The following is a 25,616-nucleotide window of genomic DNA, read 5'->3' as shown; positions in this document are numbered from 1 at the left end:
ATTTAGTCACTATGAAGTGTGGATTGTTCCGAGCCCCTGCAGTGTGAATGGCAAAAAAAAGTCTTTATGGGAAATAAGCTCATATTAGCAATAAAATAAACAAAAGATAAGACTGTGGATATTTCATTAAGAGTGGAGCAAGGGAGCCGTTTAGAGGTTATAGTAAGTAGTTTGAAAACAATGCTGTCAAACAAAGTAGTTGTGAGTTAGTTAAGTTACATTACAATGGTGAGTTTTCTGCTTTGGACTGACGAGCGATTAGTTTAACCCTTGAACTTAGTCAACACACAGTGACACAAAGCGGCCAAGACTGATGTTCTCCATTCACCCTTACACAGTAACACAAACACATTTACTACCAGTTTGAATCCATCTGTCTTAATACACTTCTCTCCCCTAGACAGACACACACACATACTAAGAGCTGTCCGCTTCTCTGTCACGTGTTGACGTTATCTGAGACTTGCTGAGGCCACAGGTGTCACAGAGCCCGGAGGAGAGCGGCCAGCCATTGATTATTCGGCCTGCCGCTCCATTAGTCCCTCTGCTGTTCCCATAGTTCATATTACATCACAGGCATCGCACTCAATTAGTTAAAGGCTCCATCTTTAGCCGCTTTAGGCAGGATATGGATATTAAATCCTGCAGTGAGCGAGACACAGGCCCTGTCGGCATCTCCGAGGTCTGCGGTCCCTCACCCAAGCCAAAGGACACAGTGGAAGTGGATGGAAAAGTCGGTCCACAGAGAAAAGAGAGATTAGACTGAGAGAATATGGACTCAAAATGAATGTTAACTTATGAGGCCACACATCTTTTATTGCACAGCTGTTGCCTCACCCCCTTTTCTTTGCTCCGAATGTGAGAAAAGTCGTACGAAGTCTCACCTCTGGCCATTTCTCTTTTATCAGATTATATTGACTGTAAATCTCAGACCTGGAGGAAGGTCAGCCTTTCAGCCGGGGGATTTTAAGGACATGGTTTGATTATTTCTCTTTTTTTGTAGCGCCAAAGTATTCACAGCTTTGATCCGGGAAGTTTAAGCATATGGTATTGAAATCACTACATTTTCCTTCATATCTGAACTGAAGAGGAGCGTCTGTCAGAGCTGCACTTCCTTAGGTAAAGGTTGAGGCTTTTGTAGAAAATGAAGCGTACATTTTTACCTGTACGTCTTTGAATTTAATCCTCTAGAATGATTTAATTTAAAGAACTTTCAATCAAGAGAAGCTACATTTTGTTTCCAGCCAGGCATTCAAACAAAAAGAAACATACAGACGCTTAAAGAAAATGCAGACGAGCCTTTTTAGGAATTACAGATTCAAGAGATGTTTACTCCAAACTTCAGTGCTGCCATGAATAGGTTGCTAAATAGAAGCCTGTACTTCATTCCAGCTCTCACTTGGAGCCAGATACAAGGCCGGCCAAGTCTTTGCCCACATCCTTACGCAGGAAACTTAAGTTGCGCTGACACTAAGCGTACTGAACGCATTTGGAGCCCTCGTTGAGAAAGCCACATGTGTGAGCCAGTGCGGAGTAGCCAAGAGTGCAAGCTGTTGGCCAGCTGACGGGGCTGAATTCAGACATCGTAATGATCCCATCCAATTTAACAGTGCTACATGTGGGATTCATGTGTGAGGGTATTAAAAACGCTGGTTCTACGCATCCGTTTTGCGCTACGCCTAAAAAAAGAAGGAGCAGGTTGTGTTAGGGTTGAAAGAAAATCAATATAAAACTTTGCTCTTTTGTCTGATGCAGGATGAGGCCTCTCTGAAATGTTTCTCACTTCATTTTAAAGAAATACGCTGCCTGATGTGCTTTTTTGAAAGCCTGTGAATGTTTTATTAGAAGGCTGACCTGATGTGGAAAATATGTCACAGGTAAAAACCTTCTTAATGATGAGAAGTGCAGCAAAGGCTGTTTTAGGAGCGTTCTTTGAAAATAAGCCTCAAAATGAGCTGTAATGTGTTCCAGAGGCCTCCACAACCACTTTGACTTGATTTCTCGGCACTCTTTGCTGCTTCGAATGCATTCAAAACAGATTTAAACAGCAGCAGTCTGCAGCTCTTCCTTTAAAAGGCTCTATATTTGAGCTCGCAGTGACACACGTTGCTTGTTTTTAAGAAGTCTGTGTTATGATTGGCTTTCTCGCTCGGTGCCGTTGCATACAGGAAGCTAGCTATCCCCCGTCGGCGCTGTCTGCTTCCCACCTCACACTTCTCATAGGAACTGCGTGCTCCCAAAAACCACTCATCTGCTAAATGAGTTTCCTTCTGCTCCCGTCTGGTACGCGCTGCTCCCTGGAAAGCCACTGTTTAATTGGTCAGCCCCCTCCCCTCACAACAACCCACGGTGTCTTTGGAGAGCTGTAAAGTGGTCACACTCTTGAGTGAAGGTCAAGAGGGCAACCAGTGTGTGGGCATATGAGTGTGTGTTTGTGTGTGTAAGATCTTAATTACTCTGGTTGGTTTAGCGAAGAAGGATTTCAGATTAGTCTGAAGAATTAGCATTTAGACTGAGAGTAAAGGTATTGCTATGTGTTTAAATCATGGCTCTTGTTCATAAGGTGTATAGGTGTGTGTGTGTGTGTTGGACTGTAGCCTGGATGGACCCCCTGCTCGGCCTCTCCCACCTCCCTTGCTCTGCCTTTGAACCCTATCAGAAAATTAATTGGCAAGCGGCGGGTGTTGAGTTCCGGACTGCAGCCCAGGTGGTTGATGGGATTGCCAGATTTGCAGCCACTGATTGATGACAGCAGGGTCCTTAGATGAGCAGAGCCTCACTATACGTCCTCCTAGTCTCCTTCATTTTTTACTGGGCCTGGATCCCTGACCGGTTCTCTGGTAATGCAATGAGAGACAAGGTCAAGGAGACGGAGGTTTTATCTGCCATAAAAGCAGGCCAAGGGAAAGAGATAAGAGCCAGTCATGAACTTGGCCTTATGATATTGACTCCGTCTGAAACTTTTGGCGAACGGCCGCTTTGTCCAGACTTGTTCATCCATAAACATTTATGCAGAAAGTCTGTTAAAGATAGAAGGGACAGACTGAACTGTAAACTGAAATATTCACTCCAGCCCGCTGCCCCTATTCTATACGTGTAGACATACTGCTGGTATTAAGAAAAGTTACATGAATATGCAACATTGTTTTCTATTATTGTGGACATGTTAAAGAAGAACAGTTAGACGTAAAACTATCTGCGGGTAAATCCGTTCACATGTATCAAAGTTAAATACTCCCTTATTCCTTTAGCTCTGTTTTGGTCTCCACCAACTTGTAAAGGAAATTTTTGACTAAGATTCTAAAAGCTTACTCGTAGGTTGTATATGAGACCATTTTTGCTAATAAAAACAGCTGCCTGCTATGACTGGAAACAATGCCAATGAGAGGGTTGAAAGCGAACCACAATGTAAACTAACAGCCGCAAAAACACTTTTTCCGAGGGTGTTAGGATAGATGGTGATGGTGATACATGTGATACCTGTGGAGTAGCTTAGCATAATTTACAGTTAAAAAACAGTCCTGTCCCTTTAAGAAACCCCGCCCCTACATGTCCACTTTCTTCTGATTGGCCAGCTCTCCGAAGCCTCCTGAGTCTGAAACATGGCGCTCACAGCAGCCTGCAGACTGAGCTGAGAAGCCTGGGGATTACTCCAACAAACTTTTACCTGCAGATTTGAAACTTCACCCACGTTTAGTCTGGACGTCCAACATCGCAACATATTATATATGTTTTAAAATGTGAAACGGCATAAAACCCCCAGTTTAAGCCCCCTGAGGCAAACTGTTGTGGGATTTGGAGCAATGTAAATTAAAACTTGACTTTGTCACTGCTAGCAACCCGTTTTGTCCGGTGTTAATGTAAAAGTATTAATAAGTGCAGCTTTATACACAAAGCAGCAAAACCACAAGAACCTGAAGGAAGTCATTTTTACTAGAAACTTCTTTCAACAGGAGGCCATATTGTCATGGGGTAAAGATGCTAAGCAGCTTCGAGCTGCATAACAACAGGGAGTTTAACTTTATGCTAATGTCCTAAAAATAGCGCTTATGTTCCCATACAAAACTGTTGTTCAGAAGAGGATGAATATGCGACTTGTGCCTGAAAGCGTCAGATTAAGCGAGAAGTGAGAGCTGACAGTTTGTATCACAAATCACAGCTCACACATTGCGCTCTAATGTCACCTTTCAACACTACTGCATGGATACAGTCTGTGTAAAATATAACTTGTCATATGAGCACCATTGTCCAGCAATGCAGTAAATGTGTCAATATGCCGATACAGAGACGGCTTAATGCAACGCCTCTTTACATAAGCCCTTTCTATTGTCCTGTGAGATCAAAAAGCGCCCCGCAAACATCAGACATAGCTGAAAGAGTCTCTTTTAGCTTAGCTCTTAACCAGCTGTAACCAGAGCTGCAGCTCGCTGAATAGCAGTAGCTTTTTGATGTTGCTTTTTCTTTTGGCAGAAGACACAGAGAGAGACAGTTGTCTGATCTCTTATTGTCCCCGGCACAAATATAAACGTCAAGCTCTGTCGTCAGTCTCTTTCAGTTGTCACATCACATTCAGTCGTCCTCTCCGATTCCAAAGCCTCTCGCTATAGCTATCACATGTGTTATGGTGCTTGTACTTGTCCAAGGTAACAGGGGATCTATTAGTTGCATTTATAGAGGAACACTATAGCCCCCAAAAGTTCAAAGACAGAGCAAGTCTCACTAGACCATCGCCTTTCAGCTTTTGTTGTCTAGTGTGACCTGACCTCATCTTGATACGCATTACGAATGATACATTACTTTTTTTTTTGTTATATTCGTGCAGCAAATAGCCTCATCCTGTCAAACAAGGAGAGTTCTTTTTGAAAGCTGGTTGGATAATCTTGCCACAAAGGCAGATTTATTCTCTTGTATTAAGAAAACAAGACTTTTAGACCTTAATAATAGACATAAATTACCTGATGAATGTAGTTTTTTTCTGTATTGCAGTGTAGCATTTGGAGTTTATCTCTTTCCTGTGCAGGCCAGCTCAGTATAATCCCTTTACTTCTTCTCCTGTCGGTGCTTCCACCTTGACTTGTGAACTATTGCATGCTATTTGCTCGGTCACAAGCCTTTCCTTTATGGATTGTCTCCGTGAAGAAGTCACCGTTAAAGGTTTCCTTTATGCCAGACAGTGAGTGGTTTGATCCGGAGATGTGTCACGCTAACATGTGTGGTGGATAATCTGATTTCCTATCAGATAGAGTGGCTTTGATGCTTGTTATCAGGATGCTCTGCCTGAGAACTTGCTTTCAGTTCAGCAAGTTCAGAAGATTACATTTAACCTACTGGCCCCTTTTTTCTGCTCCGAATCAAGAGAGAAAATTGGAATAATGTCTATAAAACTTTGCGAGCAAATATTGACTTAAATGTAATTTGGTTTCCCGCCTGTCAATTTCTAAACACATGTTGACTCCACAATCCTTTCTGTATTCCCCTCAGGGTCCCAATGCTCTTGTGACGTACACCATCATCAGCGGGGCGGACGACAGCTTTCGGATTGACCCCGAATCCGGTGATCTGATCGCCACCAAGAAGCTGGATCGTGAGCGCCGTTCAAAATATTCCCTCCTGGTGCGAGCTGACGACGGAAAGCAGTCTTCTGACATGCGGCTCAACATCACCGTGAAGGACGTCAACGACCACACGCCCAAGTTCTCCCGTGTGACGTATTCATTCGACATCCCTGAAGATATGACACCGGGTAAGGTCTTACTGTGGAGGCGTTCAAGCTGAAACCACAGACAAAAAGTGATTTATTGCTTCAGTAAATGTTTTCCTAGCGCTAGTTTGAAGTCTGTTTTAATCCAGCAAATGTTGGTCCCATTCAGAGGACAATAGATAGTTAAAGAAAAAAGAATAGATAGAAACTGTGTTACATCTAGGATGGCTACCTCCACTTCTTTACAGTCCATGGCTGTAACACTTAAATGCATTGAATGTAGACGTAGCGTTGACGATTGTACATCCAGACAGGCGTTGTTTAGTCTTCTGCCAAAACTCGTAGACTGAACCTAGACAGCTCTGTTAAGCTCATTAAGAGCCTAAATTATTAGAAGCAACTTCTTTATAGCAGTTTATAAAAGTGTTTTTTCTTCTACTGTTGTAGCGCTCCAGAATCCTCTGTTTCTTCCTTAAGGGGGAAATTAAGCTTTTAATGGGTCAAAGGGATGGTAACTGATATCTGATTTATGTGGAAACCTATCAGCAACTTTCAGGATTTACAACAATACTGACAGCTGTCTGGCTCGGCTGCTTTATTTCTGTCAAACACAAGAAAGAGAGCAATAGGTTTGGAAATCAAAGAAGAGGCTGTAATGAAGATACGATCATGTAAAGGCTTAATATAAACACCCATTAATTAGCTGTTTGCTCAGTTGAAGTGCGATCGTCGTCCTTTAGTCCACAGTTTAAGCACCAATGTATAAGTCAGTTTTTGTTCCAAAACAGTACAAGCCAAGTGAGTAAAAAAAAATGTTATTTTAGCAACTGGAGGAGCGATCACTGACTCACTGGTATTAATAAATAACCATAATAACCCCCTGCAGATATATTAAAGTAATTTTATTCTATACGGCAGTAAAGTCTAATTTCTCGCCTCTGTGTTACAACCCGTCTGACTCTCACAGGCTCCATCGTGGCGGCGATCCTGGCCAGCGACTCTGACTCAGGGGTGAACGGAGAGGTCACCTACTCGCTGGAGGAGGACGACGAGGACGAGACTTTCCTCCTGAACCCAGTGACGGGAGTTTTCAACGTGACGCGTTCGCTGGACTATGAGACTCAGCAGTACTACATTCTGACGGCGAAGGCCATGGATGGAGGGGGGCAGGCCAGCACAGTCAGAGTGTATTTCAACGTCCTGGATGTAAATGATAACGCCCCGGTGTTTAACACCAGCGTGTACAGCACGTCCGTGTCTGAGAGTCTGCCGCCTGGGTCCAGCATTGTCACTGTTGGAGCCAGTGATGCTGATGATGGTACGTACATGTGGGAAATGACTGTATAGAAGCTGATTACTCAAGCAGAACCAGACCTTCACTTTCAAAGGCTGATGTGACTCCCTAGAGATATTAGATGACTTACTTTCGGGTGATTTTACCACCATTAATAAATGTTGTTTTTATCAATGTAAAAATTTGGAAACATTTTGCAAGACTCCCAAAGATAAGTTGTATTAATGTAGCAAAAACTGTTTTGAAAAAGATGGACGACAGCTCTGTGAGAATGTTTTAAGCAGGGCTTTGCAGTCATACTGTATAAATCAAGTTTGAGTTTGCCATAGGAGCTTAATTTAATGTAGGCCTGTCATTTTGTTATCATTATGGTTGCTCTCCAGCCTGCACTTTATTTTTCATTTTTATTATGGGTCACACCCAAATGACTTGATGAAATACATCTTCACCATATGATTAAGAGTCTCGAGTTATTCCTGCGTTCCAGGTGGTCGGTTCCGTGTTTGTGATGTGCCGTGTGGTATTTGAGCAGTCGCCGCTGCTGTAATTACCGCTTCAGTCGGGCCTAATGTGGTTATTGTGACCCACATTCCTGGGAAATACGCTGCCTAGTTCTCAACCAGAGTCTGGCTTCTCTCTTCACTGTCCACATAATCTGACCGCGTCGTCCTCTCAGATATGTAGTTGCCGCACTCCACTGTCAAAATAAAACACCGCCATTGTTAGCACTTCCTAAGCTCTGACCCCCGACCCCCAGACTTTGTCTCTAGACGGCCTAGCCTAAACTCGGAGGGAAGTAGCACTCGAGCTTTTGATAAGAGATTGCTTGTGTACTGTAAATACACGCTGGAGTGTGGGAAGGTGCAGGCGCTTTCCACATGAATACCCCGTTGAGTTGCATTACAGACGCTCAATTTAAGCTCATTTTAACCCCCCGGTTTCAGAGGAGGGCTGCGGATTAGGCCAGATTTCAAGGTTAGATAGTTTACTGCATCCATTCAGTCTGTCACTCTGCAGTTATCTCATCTAAATAAATGTTTCATTTGTGAGGGATTTTCCAAAACTGCACAGCCGCACTATCAGTTTCGGAAGTGGTTAGCAGTGGTGTTTCTCTTTTGATAGCAATCAGTCATGCTGCATGAATGGATCGTCAACTCGGAGGACAAGAGCTTCAACTGTTGCACATGCACAATTTGTGGAAATGGATGTTGATAACGCGTATAAGTGCCCGATTCACACACGTACAGAATATTTAACAATTGCATCTTGGACAATGGGTGCTGTTCAAAAATACCAACACTCGACCTCTCGTGTCTGTTTGTTATCTGGTTATTCTTTTTAATTCAAGGTCATAGTAAATAGTAGATTACTTATTTCTGGCATTGTGTCCCTATCGTTAAAAATACACCCTAATTCTCAGCCTATGTGTACAAAATAGGAGATGTAACAAGAGAGAGCCTCCAACTAAATTCCACCACAGAATGCTTCTAGTGGGCGGCTGTGGCTCGGTGGTAGAGCCGGTCGTCTCTCAATCGCAAGGTTGGGGGTTTGATCTGACTGCTTCAGTCACATGTCGAAGTGTCCTTGGGCGAGACACTGAACCCCAAATTGCTCCCGCTGGCATAGCCATCGGGTAAGAACTGGCATAGATCTGATTGTTTTTTGGCATTTCTACTGCCCAAATTACAGTTTAGCACCAGGGATTGTTTCTCCACTCAGGATGAATAACACATTTAAGTGAATCAGAATACAAACGTAATCAAAGCATCAGAGCATGGACCTTTTTCCTATGTAGTTGTTGTTTGCTATCTTTTGGTATGAAGTACTTTAAACTGCAATGGGGAAATGCTGTGTTAAAAATCCCAGAGCTGCAACGATAACTAAATTGACAATACATTAAATAGGAACCATCTTGATTATCCAATGATTGTTTGAGTATATTTTCTAGCACAAGCCTTTACTGGATCAAGCTTCTCGAATGTGAGGATTTGATGCTTTCTTTGTCATAGTTTATAGTAAACGTAAATTTGTGGGGGCTGTAGGTTAAAAGAAAATTCAACTTGTTTCATCTCCTTGGCATTCAGAACTAACCAATGTAGTTGGTTAATGTAATGTTCGGTCAATGTAACCTCATGTAGTTACCAGCATAGCTTTAAAAGTAAAAGAAGTCTAACCGTAGTTATCCCTCTTGACGTGTCTTTCAGGTCCAAACGCCCAGCTCCTCTACAAAATTGCGTCTGGTGATCCCCAGGGCCACTTTGTCATCACCAAGGAAGGAAAGCTCCAAACCAAGAAGGCCTTGGACAGAGAGACCCAATCCTTCTACAACCTGGTGATCACAGTCAACGACCTGGCTCCACCTCCCATGACCCGCTTCACCAGCACCGCCCAGGTATCAGTCATCCTTCTGGACGTCAACGACTGCTCACCTACCTTCACCTCTCAGAAGAGGACCTACATCCAGGAGAACACTCCAGTGGACACGGTGGTGTTCACTGCCAAGGCTACAGATTCAGACAGTGGACCAAACAGCTACGTCGAGTACTCCCTCAAAGGACCTTTTGGTAACAAGTTCAGCATTGGTACAATCGATGGAGACGTCAGGCTGGTTGGGGAACTCGATCGTGAGGAGCTTTCCAACTACACCCTCACAGTCGTGGCGACAGATAAAGGTGAACCCTCACTGTCTTCAACAATGGATGTCACTATGTTGGTTCTGGACGTCAACGACAACACGCCAAGCTTCTCGCAGAACATCTACGACATTGAGATCGACGAGAACACCTTGACTGGGACCGATGTCATCCAGGTGTTTGCAACCGATGCGGACGAGGGCACCAACGGGCAGATCCGGTTTTCCATCTCAGGAGGCAACACCAACTCTGATTTCAGGATTGATTTAGTTACAGGGGTGATTTCAGTGGCCAAGCAGCTGGACCGTGAGCTGCGTTCGTCTTACTCACTGGTGGTGCAAGCTGCCGACCGAGGCAGCAGCCCAAGGGTGGACCAGGCAACTGTGAACATTGTGCTGTTGGATGTGAATGACTGCCCACCTGTGTTTGAGCTCTCTCCTTATACTGTCAACGTTCAGGAGAACTTGGAGAACCTACCAAAAAACATTCTGCAGGTTAGTCTGTTTCTTTTCTTACTTGTTAATGACTTCGATGAAATTCAAGCAGCTAGAACGACGTTAACATTCACAGACGGACAGGACTTCCTGATGACAGTTCTAAGAGCTTAAATAAGCTAATGCCTTAACCACATTTGTAGTAATACTAACTTAATAAGTGCACGTACATGAGCTGTATCACTGCGCTAAACCACTTACCATGGTGGTCTTGTTTTGCTAAATGTCATGACAAATACTTCACTGAATTGATAGAGAAATGATATATGACTGCAATTTGCTCCGCACAATTAAGGCTTTATATGATTTCACCGAAATATGAAACTGGGCTAAATTGCATGACGAGGCAATTAACATCCAAACCACCCTGATGAGTAAATGAGCCATATAAAACAAAATGGAGGGAAGGAGTGATTTCTAGTGACGGCGCAATTTCATTTTCTGACTCTTGTGTACCTTGTGAGGAAATGAGGGTACAGTTTAGCGGTGGGATGGGGTCCAGACGTGGTGCCACACAAGAATTCACATCTGTAGCTAACCTGGCCTCGTCTGTCTGCGGCATACATGGCAGGGAGGTTTTAAGGAGCCACCAGTGAAGTGTGGTTGTGCAATGCTGCAGCATGAGGGGGAAAAATCAGGCAGACTAATAGTTTCATATTCAGAAACCATTAAACGAATGTCAGTCTTGAAAATCCACAGCAGTTTAGAGTAGTACAGAACGTATTTTTTGACTTTCCTCGGGTGTATTTCCTGGGAAAGTCTGATTGGACAAAGTGAATAAGTAATGATCTTCCTCCCCTCGACAATTACCTTCATGGTGCCGCTCAGCACCGTGATGGTGATTAAACCTCAGCTGCTTCAGTGGAAGGAGACAGCCAGGATGGTGGTTATACTGGGTTACTCCTAAGCTATATTTGGTCGTGTCATTCAAGCTACTTTTTTTTTTTGCAAGAAAGTTCTACTTGAAAACATTCAGGGAAAAAAACAACCTGTAAAAGAATGACTTTATTTGGCACTTACGCTCTTCTCAGAGGTCAACTTAACCACTTGGTCAGTACACTGACATGTCAAGTCATGTTTTCTCATAAGGCCAAATAGGTGCATTTTTCTACAACCATTTGGGTGAAAATTTTTTAAAGCAACCACAATGACCAAGTAACTATTTTCTCGATTGCATAAAATGCACTAAATCAGCTCGGAGCCAGCCTGAGGAGAAATTTAACTATAAGAGTCAGCCAATGGTAAAGTCTGCAGGCACAAAAAGATGGCAGCTGAGCAGCAGCATAAAAACTACAGGCGTGTGCGAGTTTATTGACTCAAGACCTGTACTTAAACATAATTTTGAGATCAGTTGCAATATGTAATCTGCCAAGATTAGCCAACATAAACCTCTGGTCATACCAAACCAAGTAGCCCTGTACCCACAGAACACATTGGTGCGTTGAGTTGAGTAATAGAGGGTCTTATTGCTTCTAAAAGAAGAATGTTCTTCTTGTTACAAATGTTTGATACTTTTACACCACCAAGTTACCAAAGGAAACTATGCACTTTCTGGTCCACTACTTTTACAAGGTAGTTATACTTACAAATAAAGTCAGGTCATATATTCAGGCAACTGTTAAGGAGGGAAAAATGTGCTCTGTCAGTGTTGCCTTTTAATATACTATTGGATTATTGCTGCTGATCCATTAAGAGATAAGTTATTATTTCTCAGGCTAAGAAACACTAAAGAACAATACTTGAGCAAATGTACTTTGTTGCTTTCCATGAACATCTCGTTTCCATGTCTTTCAGGTTGTTGCCCGAGACGACGACCAAGGTGCCAACGGCCAGCTGAGCTACATGCTCAGCGGTGGGAACGACGAGGGCGCGTTCAGCCTGTCGTCCAGCGGTCAGCTCAGCCTGACCCAGACTCTGGACCGGGAGGCTCAGGGGAAATACATCCTGCTGATTACAGCCACCGACTCAGGTGAGACCGCAGAGGAAGCTGCGAGGGCGTCTGATAACATCTTGAGATGTTTGAAAGATGATTTTAATGATGGCCTTGCGGTATTATGTGTTCCAAAATCAGATGTTTAAATTTCGCTCCACATTCAACTTGTTAAACTTTATCTTGCATGATCTGGTTCATCTGCTTAGCCCTGTGAAATGTGTCCTTAAACGGACATTGTTGAATTGAAGCAAAGACAGAAACATATTTTGCAATCAGCAAGCAAAACAAAGCTGTAAAAGAATATTCCTCACAAACTAACAGCAATGTCAACAAACAGCATTTTGATTTCAGAGGGCGCTCGAAGCTCTTTTCGTGCGGCACAATAACCTAAACACTCGGGTAGTTTTTAGCTTGCAAAATAGTGGGTGTTTTTTGACCTGTTCCCCAGAAGTCCTGTCAGCGGGTTCGATTGAACAGCATCCTCTGTTTATTTGGATACGGCGGTAGAGCTTGTTATAGCCAGATAAAAGGTTAACTTGTTATTGCATGGAGGCCAGTTAATGTGCAGTTGAAGGAGTACATGCGTATCCCCGCTGCAGCCAAATCACATGGTATCTCAGTTAAGTATATGTTTCCCTCGAGCTACTCTGGCACGGCCGTCATGGTCTGAGGGTGGTTCTGTTTCATTCCTGCGCTGACCATGTGACCGTTCATAATGCTGTGTATTTTTGACTGTGCAAAGGCGCTGGTGAGAATTGGGACCATGTTGCATGTTGTTTTTGAAAAATGTTAGAGGTTTCTTCAGAAGCACACTCGGGGTGAATCATTTGCATATGCGATAAAGCGGCGTTGTTACACTCACATTTTGCGAAAATGTACTCAAAAGCATGTGACAAAAACATATTTTCTTCATGCCTTGTTTTTCTTGCGTCATGTAGCTCTCAGAGTTTTGTGCCACATGGACAAAGTTGCCCAACGAGCAAACATACTAATTAAGATATGATCCCTTTCTGTTGTTTCACAAGGACTTCATATTTAGATCTCTGACAACAATTCCAAAATATTTTGACAGGACAGTTTCAGGACATTGTTGAAGAGAGGCAGAAAAAAAGGGATTTGGTGTAGGATATCAAAATATCAAAAACCCCATAATCATAGTCCAGGCCAAATTACCCAGAAGCATTTTCTCACATTTTTGAGGCCTCGGCTGAGACGGTGGGGGAAATGGTTCTCCCAGGCGCTATCTGGCAGGAAATGGTGAAGGTGGATGGTGCAGACATGTCTCCGAGGCTGCTGTCTGCCATGACCCATGTGCAACCGCAGACATTCATCTTTAACATGTTAAAAGCTGCCTTTATCTTCCTGAAGCTGCTGGATTTGACTTGCTCTACTCCAAAACACCAGATAAAAAAGAGAGAAAAGGGACTCAGGAGGATTTAACTCTGTAAGTCTTCAGTCTGTAAAGAATTATTCTGCCAGACATGGACTTATGCGATCTGACCGAAAACATAAAAAAAAGGAGTACTGTCATATTTGGTAACATATAGCAGCAAAGTCCTGCAGCAGCCCCTGTTGCCCTGCAAACACCTCATCATGAGCAGAAGTGGTAATTTAGGGATCTTACGTGTGTGCCTGTGTCCGTTTTCAGTCATTTTACTGAAGGTAAACTCATTAATCGCAGCCGGAGCAGAGCTTCAGGACCCTCTCTGCTGTGCTGACTGAAATCTGTCATGAAATGGATGGAAACAAAGGAGCTCACCGGGTGCTCCTGCTTCCCATAATGTCTTCTGGCTCTGGAGAACAGCAGAATTTGGCAAACGTCTGCCATTATTTAGAAAATCTAAGCACGGCCTCCCCCCCGAAATGTGGCATCCATACAAGGTGCTTAAAGGTGTTTTACAAGGCATTTGTTGAGAGGAAAGTTGCAGATCAGACCTGGGATATTTCTCTTTCTCTCTCTCTTCTTCTTCATGGAAAGTTTGCAGCATGTCTGAGTTAACTAGTCGTGCAGATAGCAGGGGATGTTTGGCTGCTGTGAGGCTGATCTCTAAGCTGAGCCAACATCTGGGATCAGCTGCAGGCAAATCAGATTTGTAGGCCACTGCTAAGCAATGTAGAAGTTATGCACACATATGGAAGAATGTGCAACAATTAGATTACCAACAGAACCACAGTATAATACTTTTGCCACTCTGTTTATTGAAAAGCTTTAGGAGGGCATCTGTGGTTGAAGAACATATTTTTTATGCATCTGGCAGCTGCTCAGGTGTTGGGTTCTTGCAGCTGATTAGCCTTTTATAAGTGCCAGAAAGATTTGATAGCATTCCTTCCATTCTCTAACAATCCTGTTTTATTCGGCATTCATAAACTTAACGACTTTACATCATATGAACATACTGGGTTGTACTTTTGCTGTGTGCACCGAATCCTCAGCAAGTAAATAATGTTGCCAGAGGGAGCATTATAGAGCAGCCTTCCATTTAACATCAGGTCAAGCAAAAGGGACTTTTAGTGGTCAGATCGATAAGATGTTTGTTATTGTTGTGTTTATGTATTTCGACGACTTAAATCATCTCTGTATTTTTAGGTTAGTTTGTTCTGGTGTAATTTGGGGTTTTAAGGATTTGATCCTTTAATTTTACACTTCATTTCCTGTGCCTCACGGCTCTTAACACTCCGACTAAACCCCTAAATGGTCTGCTCTGGCTGCAACCTAATACTTTGGGGCAAATGTTCTCAATCAAAGTATGTCAACTGAAATGATTTAAAGTTGCCACTGACAGGCTCAGATTGTTATTAAAACTGACAGCGTTGCAGAGAGGAGTCCTTCAGAAATATATCTTTTTTTGTTAAGCTACAATCCTTTTTAAAAAAACCACACAGAAACATCACTCTTAAAAGCCACCAGACTCCATTGACAAAAACAGTTATTTTACCTGGCAGAACATTGGAGTTGCTGGTCTACCACTGCCTTGACTGGTTAGTTAGTTTTTTTCTTGATGTGTTGTGTTCTGTACTCTGAGCTGAGCTGACTCACACCACCACCAAAGTCTCATAACAATTAAAACAAACTCAGCAGCGTAGATCAGCAACTGACAGACTAAAATAGCTGTTTTGTCAATGGAGTCTGGTGGCTTAGAAGACAGCGATATAAAGGCTGTTCCTCTGTAGAAGTCCTAAACTAATGCTGAGATTTTCTTTGGCATAACAACACACAGTTGACACACTTTGATTGAATGCACTGACCAGAATGATTACATTGTTATTTGAAGCCATTGTGGCCCTTCTCACAGCCGCATGCTGAAGGGATGTAGGCAATTTCTAAACTCTACATCCCTATTATTATGTATTTATACTCCAGAATATGTGGGCCCAGGTTAAAGGATGTCTTAATTTCTCTTTTGAATTGAGGAGATAAATTAGTTTGTCCATGAATTGCATTCAAGGTTGTGTTTATGCAAATGCTTGTGTCTGCATGTTTGTTTCTGTTTACACGTTTGTTTTAGTTCCTTTGTGTTTGTGTATCACACTGGTTGCCTCCGTGTTTGTGTGAGACTGCGTGTGGTGGTGAGAGCTTCCTCAAGGCGCATTGACATGCACTGTGTTTGGTCACATTTATTAAAGAGGAGGCACAGTAAATCCCTCGGCCCATGCCTATTATGGCAGATACAGACCGCATAGAAATCCCACGTCTTTCACATGCCTCCAGCACATCGCTCCACAGTGCCACGCTGTTTGTATATGGCCTTTTGGCTGGTGGGTGAGGGGAAGATTTCGGGGGGCTAAGCGACCGCTTAGCAGATAAAGAATTTTAATGACTATGCCTATTTAAAAGCAGGATCTTTTATTCTCTTAAATGGCTCCCATGAATCTGGTGTTTAAAGTCTTCTTGAGTTTTCTTTCACCCTGACTTGATTGGTTGAATACGGATCTGTCAGTCTGCAGTCTGTTAAAGGTTTTGACTTAGAAAAAAAAGAAATTTAACCTGAGCGTGTAGAGTATTTAATAATCTCCGGCATGTTAGAGAAATAGAAATATAGAGCGAGTGACGTCCTGGACGAACACCGGTAACGTGGTGTTAAAAGCATTGCTCGATCACTGTCCAACGCTTCCCTGAGTAAATCTTTAATGGGGTCCATTTCTGAAGGTTTCAGCCAGTCTGCAGTCTAGTGGCAACACAGGACTTAGCCAAATAAAATATCAGGTTCCTCAAATGAACTTTAACAGAGCAGTAACATTCTGGATCAGCTCTTAAAAAACTTTGCAGAAACAATGCGGTCTCATAGAGTTTTTTTTCCTATCGCCTGTTTTCTCCTTTTCCACTCCCCGCCTGGTACACTTTAACAATTGCTGGATCTGAATGTTTGTGTAAATAGCTTTGGTAAGTAATGGGGGTTTTTTAAAAAAGGTGGTGTGGGAAGGAAGATTAGTGCTTCAGCCTGGCAATATCCAGGTCTTAAATTCTGTTTATTTGCTCTGTTTTTTCTTAGGACTCTTGTTAGCTCAGAACAGCCTCACGTTTTACCCTAACTAGCTTTAGCTGTTCACGTTTATGGCTGTTCATGCGGTACGTTATGTGTGTGAGCATAACTCTGCACGCTTTCACTCTTTAACACGTTTCCAAGTCATATTTAAGATTTATTCGGCTCATGTATGAACATTATGGAGTCGTATTATGAGAAAGTGACCCTGCCAGAGCGTGTTTTCCAACTCTGACTCTGGTTATGATCTGCTGGTGCTGCTGTGACACCATAAAATGGAAAACAGTCACTAAATGTTCCACAGATGCACTGCTAAATTGGGATTTCCAAATATTCGACAAAAAAACAGCAAATAAAAGCACCATTGTAATAAAAACACAAAAGGCAAATCACTTTATTAAATTTCACCGCAGGCTCTAAAATATGAGAAAAAGCAGCACTTAGTGTCTGTCGATACGTTTTCCTTGCCTGCATGTGAACCGCCAAACCCTATCCCTAACATATGGGGAAGAAATTATGCAAAAGCATTCAGACGCGGCACTCCATAAATAACCGGCGAGCTGTATAACATTTTGGTTTAATTTGACAAATGCCTGTGAGATTTTGCCGTATTATTAGGAATATTCTTTTCCCCTTATACCGGCTGCAGCAGACTTTGAGTGTTCTGCTGAGATATCTCTTTCACTCTGCTGCTTGTTAACTGTGAGAAAACCTCTGTTTACTCTGTTATGTTTGGCAAACTGTGCAGTGGGACAGCTCGCACCCTGCACTCGGCTCCTCCGAGACCATTCATGGGTGCTGGACGGGGTCGCATTAAAAGAAGCTTTGTCGCAAAGCAACAGGTTCTCAGAGGCAGAAAAATGTCAATTTTGCCTCTTTGGCGGCCAATTCTCTCTCTCCCTCTCTGAGTAATGATGTGTTTTATTTACGCTGTCCCTTAAGAGCACAATCTAGCCACAGTCCATAAAGCGTAATTAACCATTTAGCCCTAAGCTTCAGGCTACGGATGGGCTGTCTCATAAATTCACACGTTCATCCGTCTTCCCTGAGTCAACCTGTCCTGGACTTCGCACTTTAATGAGCCCGTGTGTTTGGACATCCCAGCTCTTTCTTTGTTCGCCTGTTTATCGATAAAACATTAGTCGATATATATATTGAAGGAGGAGATTATCTCCTGTGCCAGCAGAGACACTCAAACCAGCGTCTTAGCGCGGCTTAGACTGGGAAACTCAGGGCAACTCGCAGCTTTTCCCAGGAGGTGGGTGCTGCTGTTCCCTGCAAATCAGCCCCCTGCAAGGCTGTCACAGCAGTGTGCACCCTCCTAGCAGCTGCAGCGATCAAACAACAGATAGCTTAATCGTTATTAACACATGTATTTGTACCCCCCTCCGGTTCAGGAAGTATGCCCGCGGCACCTTCTTGGAGGTTAATGTGATTTGTCTGGTGGTAATGTACACTAATAAGGTGCTTAGACCCCGCCATATGTTTATGCTAGACAATACTTTCTGGGCTGAGAGGCTTACAGAGAAAACTGTCTGTGGGGTGGAAGAAGAGGCAACAGATGGTCAGCAGGTCTGGTTTAGTCTCAGGCTCCGGGAAGCTTGTTATTTTGGACACCACTTCTTCTTCGGTGTTATTCTGGGTTCCTCACATTTTCTCCAAACGCGATCCGAAGACGAAATAAAGATCTGAGCTTACGAAGAGCAGTGAAATATTAGCAGACGGCATTGAATGTCGCTCCCACCGCCAGTTTAACAAGCACTTTAAGTTCTTTGGGATTATTGTGAAATATCAAACACAGGGCTCTGTTTTGCTTGTCACTGCCTCGACCGTGTCATTCCCAGATCTGAGGGGAATGTGCTGCGTTTAATTAAATGGCAATGGCAGTTTCTAGATTCAATTAAAGCAGGGGAGGAATCCTCATGTGGCCCCGGCGCTTTGAGCTCCCCGACGGATTCAGTGTCTTTGTGTGAAATGAGGTGCACTGACGCCAGCGACTTTCTGCTTCATCCCTTATTGTAATGGCTGCTCGTAGGATCAAACCAGCTATCTGAATACCATCAGCCTGATGTGTTCCCATGGAGAATACCCTCAGTCTTGGAGACTTGGAGACAGGGTTATCACCGGGACTTAGCTCGGACTTATCCTTTATGGTATCCATACCACTTCAGAGCTCAGTGACTCCAGCTCAGCTCTCTAGAGCAAAACCACCTCATGGAAACACGGTACCGCAAGGTTCACTATTTTCTTTACTGATTGAGCGAGCATGCTTGTCTGGATCCAAACCTCAATTCCTCGTGTGCAATAATAACCAAAATGAATCACACACACACACACACACGCACACACTCCTCTGGACCTTAAGCGCTGAGTGGCATGTTCTTCAGAAACAATTTCCTAGCCACAGCAAAATTGCAAAAACAGTTTATCTTGATTTTCGAGCGATGATGTTGATAAGTTCTCTGCGTGAGATAAATTCGATGATGTGAGGTTGTAATCGCCAGGAGAGTTGCGTCAGGTCACGGCGGTTTGCTTTCCTGGGTGACCGAAGATTAACCCTTTAAATGAGATTATGCTCACAGCCAGAGGTGAGGCAGTGCCGTGACTGTCTTAATGGTCAACAAGTGATCTACAAATAGATGGAAACAAAACAAACGTAGCAAGTTTCCTTCTGTTGAACATGCACAAGCCCTGATCTGCAGTTTCTGCATCTTCTCAGTAATCTCTTCTATAATTGTGTACTTGCGTAGATTATAGTAATAACATTTGTAGGGCGGGCAGTTTTTACAATAATCTAGTTTGAAACTATTTCAGTTGATGTGTAATGGCTTTAAATTACATGACGCCACAAATCACGTGTTGTTGCTGTACAGTTAGGCTAAAGCGTTGTTAGTTTTCGTAGTTACTTCACCGTCGACTGTGACGATCCCACTCCCAAGATGCTTTGGCTTCCAGACTCTCGACACGTCAGCTTTGCTCGCCAGTGTCAAGAAACAACACATTAGTTTCCAGATGTGTCGACAGATGAGGTCAAGCACATTGAGTTTTTAAAGCGACTTCTTTGGTTCACAAAGAAAACTACTTCAAACGGTCTCTTGTGCTTATAGACTGGCAGTTTTGAATTAAAACCGATCATTAAAGTTCAAATATGAACTTTCTGCCACACAAAAACGGATGTTTGAATTTCGAATAAAAAGTGACAGCTCTAAACATCAGGGCCGTATCTTCAAATCTCAGCGGATGCAACTTACAAATTAAACCGACTCCGGCTGTATGAAGCCTTGTAAAAACTTAAAGATCTAAAAAACCACTGTAGAAAGAAAAAGAATAAAGAGTTTGGGGACTGGATTTGCCAATGGAAAAAATACTTTTGTAACCACAGAGCATGGCAGCCACCGGTAGGCAGCTGACTTCCCGCTGCAAATTTCCACCGGCTCTCTTTCCATGGCACAATGATGTCATTTGTCATATAGACGTGAGCCAGATTGAGCGATGCCAGATTTCGGCATATTTCCTCGCCACATCCCCACCTCCCCCCTGATCGGCTTCAGCATGAGGCTGCAGTCGTCTAAATCATTGACCCTGACACTCCTCCCTGGTCTTTGCCAGAATCCAGCAAAGACTGCTTGAAGGAGATGCTGGCATTTCTCAGCACTCTTGGAGAGCATTCCTCTCCTGTTGAGTCACTCCCTCCAGAAACCAGAAGAAGAAGGGAAGAAGAAGGGATGGAGGTTATTTTTTAAGTGAAGCGTTCTGGGTTTGTTTTACTTGCTGTTACAGGTATGGCATTTGGGGGAAATTTAAGAATCGGAAGCAGACGACATGCTCAGCTGCGATGTTGACCGACTTATTTAGCAGCCGCTGTCTTATGAATCTAAAGTATGTCTCACCCTAACCTTAACTATTCCAAACAACTGTCATTTACATACATTTGCATACCTGCCAGGATATAGTGTTCCTTGATGACTAAATCTGTCAGCCCACGCGATGTAACAAGATAGATCTGAACTATTAACACAGTGGACAGCAGGTTTGGGGGGGGAAACAGCTGCCAGGGGTTATGTGATATGAGTGAGCCCCAGGAGGCAAAAGAAGGCACGTCGTGAGGTTTGAACAGAGTCGCATGATGCGGCGAGAAGTGATCCAGTGAGAAAGATGTGAGAAACGCTCCGTCTGAACCCACGCTTGTCTGGGAAGGCGGGGTCAGCGCAGGTTCAGAGCATCAGAAGGGCTTTGGGAGGACTTTTAGGTCTTCACTGAAGGGGGTGGGGTGTCTTTGCTGTGTGCTTACTGAGGATTAGCCGTTGTAACAGTGTCCTGGGCCTCCCTGATGGTGACAATGGAGGCAATGCAGGTCAAAGGTCACGCAAGTGGTGGCGGAGGACATTTTTGGTCCTCCCGAGGCAGTAAACAGGTTGTGACATCACATCCTGTGCAGAAGTGAAACGCCTGGAATGAAGGGCAGTGTGCTCCACACACACACACACACACACACACACACAAACAGACACACACATGCAGATGTAGCCTTGTGGCTTGGGTCTACTTCCGGTCATAGTGGGGAAACAATGCTATTGAAATGCAGCTCTAACTGCACCAGAAGTCTGTTTGAGTTCAGAAAAAATAAAGCAGCTGTCTTGATTTTCCAAACTAAATATTTTCTTCATTCACTCAGTCTCTCGGTACGAGCCAAAGGCGTTTGTAAGCAAAGCCACTTACCTCCCAGAGCCACTTATCAGCCTGCACAGAACATCTTTGATAAACAACAGCCTCAGCGAGTTGTTGACTGTCAAACATACTTTAACCTGGCAAACGCAGTGGCTTAAAGTGATACAGACACCTGGCTGACTTGGACCGCTCCACAATTAAGAGGATTGGCTTGACGCTACACTTATCTGTTGCCATGACAACCTCCCGAATGATGACTCACTTCAGCTTGTGACACTGCAAGCTCGAGCACAGGGGGATTAGAAAGCCGCAAATCAAGTTTGATGTAGATTAAGTGAGCCTGCTGACTGCATTTGTTCGGGCCCTCAGCCACATGTTATGGTGCTTTAATTACATGAAAGCCCAGTGATGACATATTATAGACTAGATGCTCCCTTACTTGCGCACCGCAGTTTACATTTCCTGCTCGTCTTTCTGCTGCTGAGTCGACACCAAATGTGTCGCTGGTTGTCTCTGCATGGATCGCAACCGACATGAAAGTATGTAGTTTAGAAAGAGAATTCTCAATGGCAAATATTTGTAAAGGTGGAAACACGTGATCACTTCAAACTTGCCTATATTTGGTTATAAACACAGGTTTTTTAAGAAGCCAGCGAAGTCTTCGAGGTTATGACTCATTTTGGTAATGAATCAGTAGAGATGAACGTGAACGCTTTCTGGGCCTCTTTTGGGATAAAAAATTGTTTACTGTTACATCTCTTTGTATCATTTATTTAGCTTCTGGAATTCAGCTCTGTTTACTCTGAATGTTAGCCACTTCTGTTCTGACCAGAAAACCTGGACGCATGACAAGCTTCAGGTCAAATGTCTGTTTATTATCATAAAGCCAGGCGGTGAAGTGATGTTACAGTAAACCTTCTCAAATCTCATTTTGTGAGGAGTCCCCTGCCCTCCTGAAAGAAGCTGCGGTGGTCTCCAAACCCCACAATCATCTTCAAATTTGTTGATCTTCGTAAGGAGACTTCTCTGCCCACAGGGAGGTCACAGTTTGGTGGCAGCAATTCAGCAGCAGCCTCGGAGCTTGTGGGGAATAAAATGTCTTTCTTAAGGACACTGTCACCCAGCAGTTTAACTTCTTTTCATACCCTGCTTACGCATATTTAATGTAAAGTGGGCTCTTTGTACCCATGGCCTAAAGGCTTGCATTAAGTATTTTATTTTTTATTTATTAGTTTATTTGTCATGGACATTGTGGCAGGTTACCATAACATGAGACATATGCATTGCATATAGGGTTTCTAGCCATGGCTAATGTGCAACCCCTGTCCCTGGTTAGGCTTTCTTACTTAAAGGTCAGTACAGTCATCATTAAAATGGGGCACATACTTAAGGTGCATTGTCATACATGATTATAAAGTTTAAAAATTATAAAAATACACATTACTAACATTTTAAAGTGACACATACAGCATGTATAAAGTGCAAGTATTTAGTCATTTTTTGATTACTCTTTGATCACATAGTCATGAGTTTAAATTATGCTTCTGCAAAATTTAGACTATATATTCTTAGGTTAGAAGAACGTCTCTTTGGAGCATATTTAATATTTCAGAAGTGTACCTTAATTTGTTGAATTTAAAGTAATAAACTCAAAGATTTTAATTTAAATAAATGTCTGTTAAGTCACTATCTATCGCCGAATGAGGTAACACAATGGTGATTGAGCCTATGGCCCACTGATGAAAGCCTTTGCATTGACTGCTGCGACTTTCGCGGAAAAAATCACAAGGGGCGCCCAGTTGGTGACGCGTTTTCCATCAGCCAGCAGTGGTTGGTCTGCCAGAGAGGGGGGGCGGAGCTAAGTTGCTGCTTTACCGGTTTCTGCAAGTGTTGCGAGTAAACAGTAATCTACTATGGCTGAACGAACAAAGAGAAGATGGATGACTACAGATACAACTTCAACAATAAGTGAAAATGGACAGCTAAACCATGTTCTGAACTCACAATAGAGGTTTAGACATCACTAAAGCCATCAGAACTCAACCTCGAGGGACCTTTCAAATATGTAGCAAAATGTCACAGTGAGTCATTCAGATCTTAAGATATTTAACTTAGAAAAACAACAAACATGGTAGCTATAGGTCAGCGCATAGATCCATGCAACAGTTATGTTATGTAATATTTCAGTTTGGTCAAAATGGTTTTAAGTGTTGACACAGAGCAATGCTGCTAGCTTGGCTAAATCTAAAAGCAAAAGTTTTCATCTTTATTTTTCCCTTCATGCAGTATGACAGAGAGGAGTCATTTTATCAGCAGTACTCGTGGATCGTCTCAGGAGGCCGCTGAGGGAAAAGATAAATCATCTGACTTTCAAATGAGAAGCATTGGCACAAAACATAATGAGCATGTTGGCCTGATTTGATCATATTTAGAAGATAATCCCCGCTGGCTCAGCAATAGAGCCGTGGTGTCCCTAAAGCTTTCTTTTCTGACCCTCCGCCCCCTCAACACCCTCCTTTCTCAGATTCTTATGTTTTGATTTTGCACAGCTCCGCATTAAGAGAGAGTTTTGGTGGCCACCGTCCAAATGTTTTTTATTATCTTTTATTAATCCAGGCCCCCACGGTACGCATTAAGTTCAAGCATCTGATGTTTTCCACAGCTGAGTACACAGGCACAGGAGACGCAAGCTCAGGATTGTGTATGTTTGTATTTGCTTGTATTATAGTTGACACATTCACATAGATTCCTGAGGAGAGCTGCAGGAGGTAACGAATACATGTTGGAGGTGGGAAAAGTTCCTCATACGGCCTGCAGATCTCAGCTTTTCTCAATCCTCAGGTGCTCTCATTGTAAGCATTTGCAAATAATGAACATCTCAACATATCCCCAAGTCTTTAAAGATGTCCCCAAATCCCATATTGTGACTTTCAGTAACTCATGTTTATGTTTGGAATACAGATCAGGCCGTTCAACACGCTGTTAAAGGAAGGATTATAAAGGCCGGCTCAAGCAAGGCACACGTCTGAACCTTTTTTTTCTCCAGGTTTTTCTGCATTGCGGCTCATTTTCATCTGCTATTGATTTAAATCCGTCCCTCGGGGGCGCAGCAAGCCCCGTTTCGTCACCCGCTCTGGGAGAAAAACGGTCAGATTTTTGCTGAAAATAGCACTTCTGCTCGCTCAAATTCCACGGCCTGACTCGCTCAGTGCCGCGCACCTTAAAATAGATACCTCGCTGTGGAAATTAAATCTGTGTCCAGGACCCCAGGAAGGACGCCTGAAAGATTTGGTTTCAGAGACATCAGAGCTCTTTTGATGTGTTCTGCGCTGATGTGTGTGTGTGTTGATGTGGCGGCACGGCGGCTGATGGAAACTCAAACTGATGGACAGAGAAATTAGCTTGAATCAGATGCAGCAGGAATATTGTGGCTGAGGCCTTGCAGGAGTGTGATTGGTTAAGTATGGCTCTCGCTGCAAATGACAAGTCATGTACAATAAGTCACATAACACATAATGCTGCTGTGTCCCCTTCACCAGCTCGCTGTGGCACAAAAGGACTTCTGTCATGTAAAGGGAAAGTTTAATAAGTTGCTTCAGTCCCGGCCACCGAGACGGCTTCTCTTTCACTTCTTTTAGTTTGCTCACTGGAGGACGAGGAAACTGCTACTGACTCTCATAGTGTTTTTTTCTTTCCTTCCTTTATCTCCAGGTTCTCCATTGCTGAGTGGAACGGGGACCGTCACAGTTCTGGTGAACGACGTGAATGATAACATCCCTGTTTTCACCTCCTCCTTCTTCCACACCACCATCATGGAGGACGCACCGACTGGGACAGATGTGCTGCTGGTCAACAGCTCCGATGCAGATGTGGGCGTCAATGGTGTAATAAGGTACCTAACAGACTTTATACTTCCTTCTCACTTATTCTGAAGTTAATTGATGTGGAGCCAGTTTTACTAACCTAGACATAGTACATCATCATATTATGTGGGAAAATCATGTTTTTTAATGAGAAAAATAAATGTTTGTGTCAAATATATGTAGCGGGTAAAAGGTGCGATATATTATTCGATGGGAAAAGTAAACAAATATAGAAAGCGTACTGAAGCACTCGAACACAAGTTAATGCGTTTAAATCTCCTGGAAAAAGCCACTTTCAGTCAAAGCTGGTGTTCTCTGTAATCGATAGAAGCAATAATATTTAAAATTGGCGCCATAGCTGTGGAGAAGGTTGTACAAACAGCTCGTGGTTTCGCCCATTCTATATTCCTACAACACCCAGCATGCACTGCACCCCTCCCTCTGAAAGGAACGGCCCAGCGAGAGACGCTGGAGTGAAATACTACCGTTTTAATACTACCGAGCGGTACAGAATCCGAAATATGACGAGAATGTACCGGTGGATGGTCT

General features: G+C 43.3%; 1 protein-coding gene across 1 annotated transcript in view; it reads left to right on the top strand.

Moving 5' to 3' along the window:
- Positions 1-25,616, top strand: part of fat4 (FAT atypical cadherin 4) — a 108,970-nt gene that overhangs the window by 58,702 nt on the left and 24,652 nt on the right. The window contains exons 3-7 of the mRNA XM_069670252.1: positions 5,482-5,743; positions 6,669-7,019; positions 9,200-10,122; positions 11,917-12,091; positions 24,916-25,096. Of these exons, the coding sequence (XP_069526353.1) occupies positions 5,482-5,743; positions 6,669-7,019; positions 9,200-10,122; positions 11,917-12,091; positions 24,916-25,096 (1,892 nt within the window). The remainder of the gene's footprint in view (positions 1-5,481; positions 5,744-6,668; positions 7,020-9,199; positions 10,123-11,916; positions 12,092-24,915; positions 25,097-25,616) is intronic.

This window comes from Semicossyphus pulcher, unplaced genomic scaffold, assembly GCF_022749685.1.
Source record: "Semicossyphus pulcher isolate SPU_LCO1_2020_fin unplaced genomic scaffold, fSemPul1.0.p SCAF_2, whole genome shotgun sequence".
Lineage (NCBI taxonomy): Eukaryota > Metazoa > Chordata > Actinopteri > Labriformes > Labridae > Semicossyphus > Semicossyphus pulcher.
The sequence above is the reverse complement of the archived record's forward strand: the minus strand, read 5'-3'. Positions and strand labels throughout refer to the sequence as shown.